Genomic DNA, 12,629 nt, shown 5'->3' with positions numbered 1-12,629 from the left:
AGCCAGTTACAGAAGGTTTTTCTCCATAGCTAAGCAAAGAACTTCAAAGTTGATAGGAAAATGTAAAATGGTTTTGAAAACGAAACCAACTAATCACAAGAGCACTGCTGACTACCATGTTCCTGACCGTGAGCAGCTGGTAACTCTCTGCCTCCAGGAACAATGTTAAACTCAGCTCCCAAGTAGTTCTGTGGAGTCCCTGCAGACACAGGACAGCTGCCTGAACTAGAAGAGAAACCCCTTTTGCTTAAGAAGCTGGCAAGACTATCGTTTTAGCTCAGCCTCACAGAGATAATCAAGACCTTCCCCTAAGGTTTAAACCACTTACTACAGAAACTGAGGAAAAGTACGTGAAAACAGACGCAGGCTTTAAATCTCACTGGTAACGTCAGGCTCAAAATCGAGCGTTCACAGTACCACTGTGTCTAAATCACTTCCACACCGCAGATGCACACCTTTCCTTCCTCTTCCAATCTCAAACACGCTACAGGATGCCCACACCGAAAAGAGAATTTTATCATGAACAATTACAGAGGGTCCCATTGGTGTGTTTTCATTTCTTTCTTTCTTTTTTTTAAAGTCTATTTTCACTAGCTATTCTGAGGCCAGCCACATTTCTAAAATAAGCATTCCACTGTGGGGTGTCACTTTGTCCTGGGGTCGGAAGTGAAGGTATACACTGGATACAGATTTTCCTAGCTATCAATTCACTCATCAGTGACTAAGAGACCTGGCTATGAAAGTACCTGCTATTTCATTTTAAGTCCTGATTATTTCTAAAATTGAACAAGCAATCTTTGAGAGACTCAGTAGGTTTACAGTCTTGTGGGGGGAAATTTTGAATTAAAAGCACCCCAAGGCCATCAGCCCTCCTGGTTCATAGCACTATTTTTGCCAAGTATTCCCAAATGTATTCTCTGGTCACTGTCTAATTTTAAATTTAAATCTTTAAGGAAAAATCCAAAAGTAAGTCTCTATCTACTTTACACTTAAAATATAGCAGACACAGGGTTGTGCGTGTACGCAAAGCTCTTACTTATCTCCTTTACTCCACTTTTCTCCACTAGGAGGTCTGTATGCTCTCAGTCTCTGCATCTCCTCTTTCCAGTGAGGAGGAGTCTCACTGCTGTCATCATCATCGGATTCAGAGCAGGACCTTGACCTTGGAGGTGTGTGATAGCGCTTTAAAAACAAAGACAGGAATCACTATTTTAAAACTGCTCTTCAATTACAGTCTGCTATAGGAAAGAGTTAGGTGTAAGACCCAATCTCAGACCCCATTCAAAGGCAATAGTGACTGAAGTGGCAAGAGGATGATATAAAGTTATATCAAACAAAAGCAACTAAAAGAAATAGGCATGTCTGAGATTCACCTAAAATCACATGTGAAAATTTCCTCTTTGAAGTCCTAATGGTTACATTCATTAGCCTGGAGTATTCAGCATACTAAGATTTCTCACTGATTGCTTCACATGTTCATTTCATACCTAAACCCATTCAAACAGGGCAGGGAACTCTAACAGCAACACCTTCCCATAGTTATGGAGAACACCTTGAACAGATTTTGGATTCTACCTAAAATTAAAGCTAGGATTTTGCCTACAGGTAAAAACATTTTACTGCTTAGATAATTTGAAAAAAGAAGTATTAACAAACATACAATTGTGCCCCTTCCTTTAATCTTCCGTCCAGACTTTGACACAGATGGTTTCTGATCACTTACAATGGGTGTAGCATCAGGAATCTTCCTGGAAAGGAGTATTAAAAATAAAAATTAGGAAATGTAAGCAGTTTTCTCAATGTTTACATGTACAATTAATGCTTCTATAATACAAAAACACTTTATTTAGACCCAGCACTTTTGTAGAATGAGACACTCCACAAAATCTAATTCTTTAAGCAAACGTTTTAAATGCCAAAACTGGGGGGTGAGGATGGGCTGGGGGGTGAGGATGGGCTGGGGGCGAGGGGAAAGGGAGTAACCCAACTGGGTAGAAATACATGATACTAGTAGTATCTATTTTTGCCAAGCACAAAATCTTTTTAAGCACAGTACTATTTTTAAACAAAATCCTCTTTTTCTTTTTCTTTTTGTGTTAATCCTCAACTGAGGATATTTTCCACTGATTTTAGAGAGAGAAACATCAAGGTGAGAGAGTTACATCGACTGCTTGTCTCACACACACACCCCGACCAGGGCTGGGGATCGAGCCCACAACCAAGGTACGTGTCCTTGACCAGAATCGAACAAGGGACCCTTCAGTCCATGGGCCTACATTCTATCCACTGAGCCAAAATGGCTAGTGCAACAAAATCCTCTTTTAGATGTCTTTTGTCAAAAGTAATTTCTAGAGCACCAGGCATTCTGGGAGTAATAGTTCTAGTGTCAGCCCCAGAACCTGAAGCAGAAGCCCAGAGCCAGGGGAGCACCAGGAATGCTGGGAATTGTAGTTCTGGTGGCAGACGGATCTCCTAGAGCAGTGGTTCTCAACCTTCCTAATGCCGTGACCCTTTAATACAGTTCCTCATGTTGTGGTGACCCCCAGTTTCATTGTTACAAATTGAACATAATGAAAGCACAGTGATTCATCACAAAAACAACATGTAAAAAAAAAAGGAATGTTCTAAAGGAGTCCTGAGTTATTCTTGATTCTGATGCTCAGTTGTGCTTTTTAAAGTCATTTTTCATTTTACTTTATATTTCTTACAGCTCATCTGTCTCCACCTCTCTACTCTGAACTGTCACTCTTTCAATGCTCTGAAATGGGTGCCTCATCTTATGGGCGATTTTAAGAGTTTGGATTTTGTGGTGACTACAGTTCTCCATGCATAAGAAGTTTTTTCATACCTCACCTTAATATAATAGCTAGCTTTTACTGAGTACTTACTATGTATCAGGCATTATGTTAATGAGCATTTTTAAATACACTTTTTATGGGATACAATATATATAACACAGAATTGGCCATTTTAAGTGTACAATTCACTGGCATTAATTATATGCACAATGTTGTGCAACCATCACTATTTTCTTTCTAAAACCTTTTCATCACCCCAAACCAAAACTCTCTTCATTAAACTCTAATTCTCCATCACCCCAACTTCTGTTTATTACTCTATTAGATCCGAAGAGTTCAACTCACTTTGCTCTGACAACCAGTTTCACCTCTGATGAAACACCAAGGAAATAAGATTAGTAATGAAATCTTTCCAGCCTCCAACAAGGATTTCTCCCCTGACCAACTTGTCCAGCCCCCTTTTTCTACTACTTGTAGAATATGAATTCTGAAAGGTAGGGTAAATGCCATTCCTGAATCTGATATCTCCCATAGTTAATTTTCAGGCGCTTTGACTATAGGTCATACTCCATAAATGAGTGTGGAATGGCAATGAGCTTGATGAAAATCATCCATCGGAAATAAAAACACAGGTTAACCATCCTACTTACGGTTCAGGTTCCACTGTGACAAGAGGCATATCTCTTCTCAGTAAGAATCGGTTCTCGGGCACTGGGGGTATCTCTTCTGGGCGGACCACAGGCTTTTCCCTTTTAGCATTTGAATCCACTGACCTTTTTCCATTGTTATCGCTTCTCTCAGAGTGACTTAGAGAGAACATACCAAGTCACCAATTAAGATATGTAATGTTTGCATTCCACAATAATAAAAGCACATAAAATTAGATATTAAATAGCAAAACTACTGTTACAAGTCTCACTCGAAAGGTTTATACAGTTTCCTCAAAGAGAACATATAAATGTCAACTCAAGTGAAAACCCACAGTACTAAAATTCTGAAAATTGTCAAATGTATCCGAACTTTTTCTTTTAAGAGTTTCAGGGAGCCCTGGACTACATGGCTCAGCTGGTTGGACGTTGTCCCGAGCACCAAAAGGTTGCTGGTTCTATTCCCGGTCAGGGCACATGCCTGGGTTGTGGGCCCAATCCCGGGTAGGGGGCGTGCAGGAGGCAGCTGATCAATGATCCTCTCTCATCATTGATGTTTCTCTCTCTCTCTCTCACTCTCCCTTCCTTTCTCTCTAAAAATCAATTAAAATATATTTTTTAAAAGTTTCAGGGATTGTTTTCACCTGCAAACAAATAAAATGTTTATGCTACCCTATATTTGCCAGACTTCATTTACAGTAAAAAGATGCTCTCTTTTTTCAACCATAGGTTGCAGAGCTAAGTTACAGAATTATACATGCTTTCCCCATTCCAAGGAGTTTATTTTTTTTTTAGGTACGATGATTCTAGGGTTTCACTTACCCTTTTGGACTCACTACATGTTTATTCCTTGGCTCTTCTGAACTACTCGCTTCCTTTCGTCTTTTTTTAGGATGTTTAACTTTTGGCCTCCTCTTACGCTTCCTTCTTCTGCTTCTCTCACGTTCAATTTCACTTTCTGAAGAGGACTCTGAAGAGGAAGAGGAACTGGAAGAGGAATCCGAGTCTTCTGAATGAGTTGGTTTCTTCCTTTTTTTCTCAAAAACTTTCAAGAAATATTAATAAAAATATTAGTACTGGATTTCAGTGCCTACCTTTCAGAGTAAAAAATGTGATTAGCAAATATTGCAAAACATGCTTTATGTATAACAAAATAAAAACAACATTTAAATGAACTTCTTTTAAAGCTGATAATACTGTTTGCTGGTGAGATTGTAAGGCAACAAAGCCCTTGCCTTCATGAAATCTATGTTCTAGAGGGGTCAGATAAGAAAGTAAGTAACTGCATAATATGACAAATAATAAGTGAAAAAAAGCAGTATAAAGGGAATAGGGAGTCAGGAGTAATTTAAGATAACATCTGAGCAGAGACTTTAGTAAAGGGAGTGAGGGGGTCAGTCAGCTATCTGAATGGAGTGTTCCAGACAGAGGAGTCAGCAGCACAAAGTCCCTGAGTATTTGGCATGCCTGAGTCGTCAAGGTCAACGTGCTGGAAGACAATGAATGAGGGAGAAGTCGGAAACAACAGAGAGCCAGATGCCTTACAGGCCATTCTAAAGACTTCAGCTTTGGCTGACTGAGAAGGGAGCCCTAGGAGAAGGTCACTCTGGTGGGTCTTAAGGACAGACTGCAGAGTACTGCCACTGAGAAAAGATCATGGAGGAGCAAAGATAGAGGCACAGCACACTTATGAGGCCATTGCAATGAGCCAGGTAAGAGACACGGGTGGTGCTGACCAGGCTGCAGTGCAAGTAGGAAGAAGAGGTAAGATTTGCGGATGGACTGGATACAGGCTATGAGAAAGGGTCTTAGAGCTACGGATATACCACTCATTACATCCAGGAGGTATCTGGAAGTCACAGTCTTCACCGTGAGTTGCCTGTATCCTAGCTCCCATTACCCCCCCGGCCCCGAACTCTTACCATCTTTTGTTGATTTTGTGGCAAGCACCCCACAGTCAATAACTCGCACATCTGCATAAGGTCTGCTCGCAGCATCAGTTTTCAGATTTTCAATTTGTTCGATTACTTCAAAACCAGAAATAACTAGTCCAAAGACAACATGCACCCTGTCACAGCACAAACGTAAGAAAGAGTTGGTTTGCTGACAATTAAGTACGAGCAGTAATCACGTCCCCAGACCTAATATAAAAGCAGTTCCTGATGCATAAGGGAATTTAGAAGCTGAAACCTACTTCATAAAGAAAAAAAGCAATTACTCAATTTGGGCCTTACTTTTCTGCCTTTAAAACAACGGTTCTTATTTTGTGGTAAATAGTCCGGTAACAGTCAGAACGCACTTGCTGCTCAGAAACCATCCCTGCAGGGTCACTTCATGGCCGAGAAGCCCTGGTAAAGACCCCTTCAGGGACATGGAAGCCATGGAGCCTCAAGGTTACTGCACCCTATGATCTTTAAGGAAGAGTCTGGCTGTATAAGATCAAGAGCGGCCCCTTGAGGGTTTACCCATGGTCCAATATGCCTGGGACTGGCCACACAGCCCCCACCTCCCCCTGCCCAAAGTAATAAGAAATAACTCTTACCCATCCAGGTGCGGAGCAGGTTTCGTGGTACTGTGGAGCAAACATCACAAAGATGGCAGAGACCAGGTGTTCAGGTGAACAGAGCAGAAGAGTTTAACACAGAGCATGTAGAAAACAAAGAGGTAAAGATAAAAAGACCAGGAAAAAGTTGAATATGATATACATGTAACTTAAAACACATATGTAAACCTTAAAAACAGCAATAGTAGCATTTTACGGATTAAAAAACTCAAAATTATACCTATTTCTCCAATGTGAAGACTATATATACATATATGCACACACACATACACATATTTATGAAATAGGTTTGAAATATACAGCATAGACATTAATATTAAAGTTACTCTAAATTAAAAAAAAAACAAAAAACCAAACTCAAGATGTATTAAGATAATCAAACAAGAATAAAAAGAACTATCATTTGCTCAATGAAAATGAAAGTGTGACCAACACGTGCTCTGCACACTTGACGAGCATGAGTTCTGTTCCTATGTCTCATACTGAGTCAGTGTGCAGCTCTTAGGCAGGCAGATGGGAGTGAGGCCTCAGGAATTCTGTTTCCAGAACTTTCCACACCCCTCTTCCTTCACCTAAGGTGAAGCTCTGCTACCACTCAGAGCAACTCTGAAAATGCAATAGGAGCAAACCTTCAATCTGCCAACAGTTCTGACACAAGGTAAACAATGATGGGTAATATTACAGACATTTCAATTTCCGTGGCCCAGAAAACACTCAACCGGCTTCTTCCAGTCACAAGCTGGCAGCTAGTCACTCTTGAGAAGCCTTTGGAGTACATTTGGTTAAAATATTTTGAACCCAAACTGGCTTTCCCATAGCATTTTCACAAATCTTCACCTTGTGAATTGCAGTAGAAAAAAATCAAAAGCAGAAATAACTAGACTCAGATGCATATGCCACAAACATCTTAACTTTTAAGATGAGTAATGAACACTTGAAAGAAAGATCGCTGGACATCAGGCCATGTTAAAGCAGTCAATTGTACTAGGAGCTCCTTTATCAATTTTTATATTCATTTTAAGTGAACAAAATACAATTTAACCTTCACAACAATGCTAAAAGTCAGTATTCTACAAAGAACTTTAACACTTATACTTACATTAAGACAATCCAGTTCTGTAAGACCACTTCATAATTTAAGAAAATTAAAATGTCAACCTAAGTAGTTCTAGAATTTTAACGGGGATCTTGAGTTTTAAAACCACTAGTCTCAAATTTTCCTTAGAAGATTGAGAAGTGGTTACTCAAGCTAATGTAATATTAAAAATGAATAAAAACAGGCAGGAGAAAGAAAGACAAGAAAAAAGAAAGAGAAAAGAAAGAGTAAGTCTAGCAAACTGGTGAGGCATTAATGCTTCAATCAATAAACTAGCATCCAGAAACTACCTTGGACAATAACTTTGAGAAAGAAATATGCTTCCCACAATTATCAAACTTTACCAAAGCACATTAAAGAGAGGACGAAATCAGTCCATACTCTAGACCAGGGGTGGGCAAACTTTTTGACTCGAGGGCCACAATGGGTTCTTAAACTGGACCGGAGGGCCGGAACAAAAGCATGGATGGAGTGTTTGTGTGAACTAATATAAATTCAAAGTAAACATCATTACATAAAAGGGTACGGTGTTTTTTTTTTTAGTTTTATTCATTTCAAACGGGCCGGATCCGGCCCGCGGGCTGTAGTTTGCCCACGGCTGCTCTAGGCAGTGATTCCATTGTAGAAAGATGTAAAGTAAGTTCAAAGATATGTTATGCTGTGTAAAGGCTCCGTCTCAAATGTGCAGCAGTGAAAACAATGGATGGTTTGTTGGTTAGATTTATTCCTCTTCCTTCCTTGATCCCTTCTCTCACAATTCTCAATCTTCTGGTACAGAGAAGAACCTACAGATTTTTCCAAAACACACAGAACCCAATTCAATTTGCCACCTTGGCTAATAGGAATGCTGTAATATGGCAAACCTTTGCAAATGGTAAGATATAAACATTCTAGCTAACTGTATTGATGTAGCAACATACTACTATCCTCAGAGACTCGATCTGAGGATAGGATAGCTACCTTTATAGTTTTTAATTCAAATGAAAGCTGAAGACAAATGAACTTGGTCCTTCACTGCAGTAGTGAAGGAAACAAATGAAGACAGGAACAATTCATTCAAGGACAAATTTCAGCTGGTTCACAGTGCCCAATCTGGTGTAATTCAGTCCGTTTACTTACGTCTGCAACTCAAGATGCAGCAATACAAATTTATACCCTAATTGGGTTAGACTACATATTAAGAATACTGAAACAATCTCAATGAAAGGAAGCCCTCTGGGGTTCTCAGCCTCCATTCCAGTAGAAATCCCAATGTCAGGCAGACTTGCTGGCACTGGGCTGACACTTAAACATGGATAAACAGAGGATGCTGCCAAAAGGGGTTACAAAAGGACAGGGGGAAGTGATATGCTCAGCTCAAGCTATTCAATTCTATTACAATGGACAAAGCCATCTCATCCCACCAACTCTTAACTGTCTGACCTTTCAAAACGATACAGTTGTAAAGTCCCATGCAGTGATGACATGCGCTCAGTAAGTTAAGGCCTTAGAAAGGCCCCAGACTATCATTTGTTCATGCTTCTGAAAACATATCTAGAGGAGAACAACCACACAGAACATTTCAAATGACAGAAGATTTCAATATTTTCAGATTTTCATTTTCTTCTGTCACTTAGACACTAATTATCCAGGTTTCCCTAACTCTTGAGTCTACTTAAAAAATGCAGGGGTGAGCAAAAGTAGGTTAAAAGTATTACATAAATAATACAAAAATCAATCAATAAATATTACAAGAATAAACTGTGTTTCGTTTACTCACAACTATAAACCTACTTTTGTCTACCCCTGTATATGTACCAGGGTTCACTTAAACCTTGTAAATCCTAGAAATTGAAAAGTATCACTATTACTCCAACAATCTATTTTTACGCCATTACCAAAGAAGCTTTTGGCCTTATACAAAAATTAATAGTTCTGTACTAAAATGAAATCTAAAACCATTATATACAATATAACACCCCAACCCTGAAGATATGTGGAAACTTGGTAGACATAAGCCACTGAAATTAAAACATGCTTCCCAGGGTCAACCATGAACAATAAAACACACTTGTTTTACAGGTATTGCTGCCATACAGATCAAGCAGAGTTTTTTCCCCGAAAAATTGTTCAATACACATAACAATAGGATTAAAGAGATAGAGGCAAAGAGAGAGAGAAAGAGAGAGAAAGAGAGAGAGAGAGAGCCTTAGAGTAATGAGACATTACCTTTGGAGCGCACGGTGTAACACTCTTTCTGTAAATTTTACACAAAAATGGCAAGAAATAAATTGTAATACACTTTTAAGACAAGACTGAATCTATGTTTTAATATTAATATAACTTTGAAATTAAATATTTTCAAGTTTTATGCAAAGCAAGAAAGCTTCTTAAAATGGAGGGCTCTAAATTTTCTTTCACATAGCTATGTATGTAGAGGTGAATCATATTTGAGAAAAGCATTGTGGTCAAAGTTGAAATTTGCTCAGAGTGTTAATACCTATTAACAAAACATTACGTTTCGCTCACAAATCCTAAAAACTAGCTAAGTCAACTAACATCTTTCTCAAAAAGAGAATAATGTATCCTGAGTACATACAAAAACATAAATCTTTAATGCCCAGGAGCCATTATACCAGTGGAAAGCAAAGATTTAAATGGAAAAAAAAAAAAAAAGCTGAGCTAAGAGAATTCAAAACCAACATTTCAGGAAACTTTTTTACTAATTCACTTCAAATAGTTCAAGAATGTTTTGTGCTCCCACATTTGAAACCATTTTTCAATCACATATCACAACAGATCACTATCAGAAATGAATAAGCAAATTCTGGACTGTAGCTACTGTTCACGGACATATACACAATGTAGCTGTTAAGTCACTGAAAATAATAATATAATAAAGCATCATAACTAGAATTTTAAAGATCTTCTCAAAAGAAAAAAAGGCAAAATAGATGAATGTGTGGGTGTGCTGTCAAATCTTGGCCACATGACAACTTTATAGTCCTAATTCTGATTTTCCCCATTATGTACTTTTTTCAAAGAATATATACTGTCTGATCAACTTTAACGCTACTGAACTCTAAACATAGCTATTACTACTCAGACCGAAAACTTATTATATATAGTAGACAAAATTCTTTATAGTTTTTTAAAACATATCAAATATTAAAATACTTAAAAACAAGCTATAATTTCTTGTAAAGGCACTGATACATGGATTACTGTCAAAAAAGAATATGTTTCAAACAACGTGAAGTGTTCAGTGAATGCAAAAAAAACGACTCTAGGTGTAAAGTAGTATGTGAGAAGGAAACAAAGATAGCATATTTCTGTCTAATGCAGTCTTTAAAATTCAACTTTCTCCTTCCAACTCCTGAAACCATCACACCATCATGGAGGAGGCACCAACAAATTATACAGAGCGACATAGCCTTGTGGGGGCAAAAGGAACTAACCAAGCCACATTATGGGGCCCTACACATATGTTCCAAAAGTCACCAAAATAGAAGAGCTTTAAAAAATTCAGTGCTATTGTTAACATAATACCCACCAATGCATACATCACATAAATACTAAGTAATACTAAAACTGAATTTTAGGGATGACACTTGATACTTAGATAAGTTGGCTTATGGTTAAGTTTTATAAGCATCTTTGTTATGAAAAATCCTAAAAATAACATATGAAGGTATTACCCAAAAAATGGAAGAAAAAAACTAGAACTTCTCAGGTTATTAACACTTACTAGCATTTCTTCTCATCCATATTCATGAATAGTGGAGGAAATAGAATTTCTACCCAAATACACCTTTGCTACCCAAATGTCAACAAAGCTTTATAAACACCGTAAACCCAAACCACCCCACTCCCTCTGCTGTGGAATGATCAGCACCTGTCCCTTTCAGGTGAGTAGCCACTGGCAAGTCAGATTCTTAAATGACAGAGCATATCCTAGAACTTCTGTTTTCCTCCCTATAATCCTATTTTTAACTGTTAAAATATAACAAAAACTCGTTTAAAGTCAAGTTTGACTTTTCTGCATTATTTTGTTTTCATACCTTTTTATAATTACCATGACCACTGACAGAGATGTCTGCAAAGTTCTGAAAATCTTTCTACCCGACGATTGTGACAAAAGGCACAAGCCCAAGTTTTAACAGCAGCGGATGGAGAGATTGCTGCTGCTGCTGCTCCTGCCTGAGGCTCCATGAGCCCAAAGCTTCTTTGCAGCACCTTTTAGACTGATGAAAACTAGGCAAAGACACTGATTTCCTTTAGGCAAGACAATGTTTGCATAAAAATCATTTCACATATTCAGAAACTTAGGCTCAACCCACAAAACTTTCTTCTTTTTATGTGCACGTGTTCACACTAAAAGATTTTCTTTATCTTTGAAAGTGGGGTAGGAACTTTGTAACATGCCATTTTATTCCCAGGAACGCTTGATCTTCTAATATCTAACCAAAACAAATTCAGAGCAGAGTGGTCAATAAGATTTCATAGCTTACAATGTGCAGGATTCTCTTTCTAGCTATCAACTTTCTATAGATTATGAATGAAATTGTTATAACCTGGCTTTTCTTCCTTAGCTAGCATTATCTATAGAACGAAAAGGATGAACTAGATCTCTAAATTCTTTTCCACTCCAAGACTTTGCAATTCTATAGCTTTTATTGTGGTGCTTCCTAGTCTTTGGCTTAAAACATAAATAATAATAAAAAGGACAAAACGATTAAATACTGAATTAACTTGGCTACAAATTTTGTCCCTGTTCTTTGAATTCCTTCAAAAATACCTCCACATGAACCATTATCTCCTCAGTGATTCGTGGGGACACCACCATACATCACTTCCCTCATGTTTCCTGAGCAGTACAATTCCAAAAGAATCAGTTTTCTTCTATTTAGGTCCCTAAACCAAAATCATGATAACTAATACAGTAGTAGATATAAGCAATTATTGCAAAAATTACAAATAGCCTGATAGAAGAAAGCCTGATTTCTATCATACATGTAATTGTTCTACTCAAAGAAAGCAATATATGCAAAATTATATGTAATGAAAATGCTGTATGCATAGGAAGGGGAAGTTTTAAATGTGTAAGTAATGAAGACAACAGTTATTGCACGAAGCACAAAAATTCTTGAGAAACATTTTGAAAATACCCACACTAATAGCGTTAAATGTACTCTTTAGGAATTGCAACGTTAACAGATTTAGAACATAAACTACAAATACAATTTTTGCAAGGATATATCAAAAGTCCTTATTAAGTTTATAAAACAGGAACTATAAAGACAGTTCTTGGCATTTTTACCACCCATTCTTACACTATCCTTTTTTTTAAATTGCAGAACTACTGCTCAAGGTGCCATAGAAAGAGTTGTGGTAAGAAGGTAAAAGGCAGGGGAGCCATCAGATGGCTCTGTGACCATCAACCCCTGAAACCTCAACTTTGAGAGATATTATCTGTGATCACATACACAAGTTGAAGACAGTACATTATACTTTTTTACTAGTGCTGACTCCAAAAGGATTTAGGC

At 37.9% G+C, this 12,629-nt stretch overlaps 1 protein-coding gene across 1 annotated transcript in view; it reads right to left on the bottom strand.

The window, feature by feature from the left end:
* Positions 1 to 12,629, bottom strand: part of NKTR (natural killer cell triggering receptor) — a 36,586-nt gene that overhangs the window by 12,110 nt on the left and 11,847 nt on the right. Inside the window, exons 7-12 of the mRNA XM_081106081.1 lie at positions 5,988 to 6,017; positions 5,368 to 5,513; positions 4,268 to 4,490; positions 3,449 to 3,604; positions 1,724 to 1,748; positions 1,037 to 1,182 (exon numbers count right to left, since the gene is read on the bottom strand). Coding sequence (XP_080962207.1) covers positions 1,037 to 1,182; positions 1,724 to 1,748; positions 3,449 to 3,604; positions 4,268 to 4,490; positions 5,368 to 5,513; positions 5,988 to 6,017 — 726 coding nt within the window. The remainder of the gene's footprint in view (positions 1 to 1,036; positions 1,183 to 1,723; positions 1,749 to 3,448; positions 3,605 to 4,267; positions 4,491 to 5,367; positions 5,514 to 5,987; positions 6,018 to 12,629) is intronic.

This window comes from Myotis nattereri, assembly GCF_964212035.1.
Source record: "Myotis nattereri genome assembly, chromosome: 14".
Classification (NCBI taxonomy): Eukaryota; Metazoa; Chordata; class Mammalia; order Chiroptera; family Vespertilionidae; genus Myotis; species Myotis nattereri.
The sequence above is the reverse complement of the archived record's forward strand: the minus strand, read 5'-3'. Positions and strand labels throughout refer to the sequence as shown.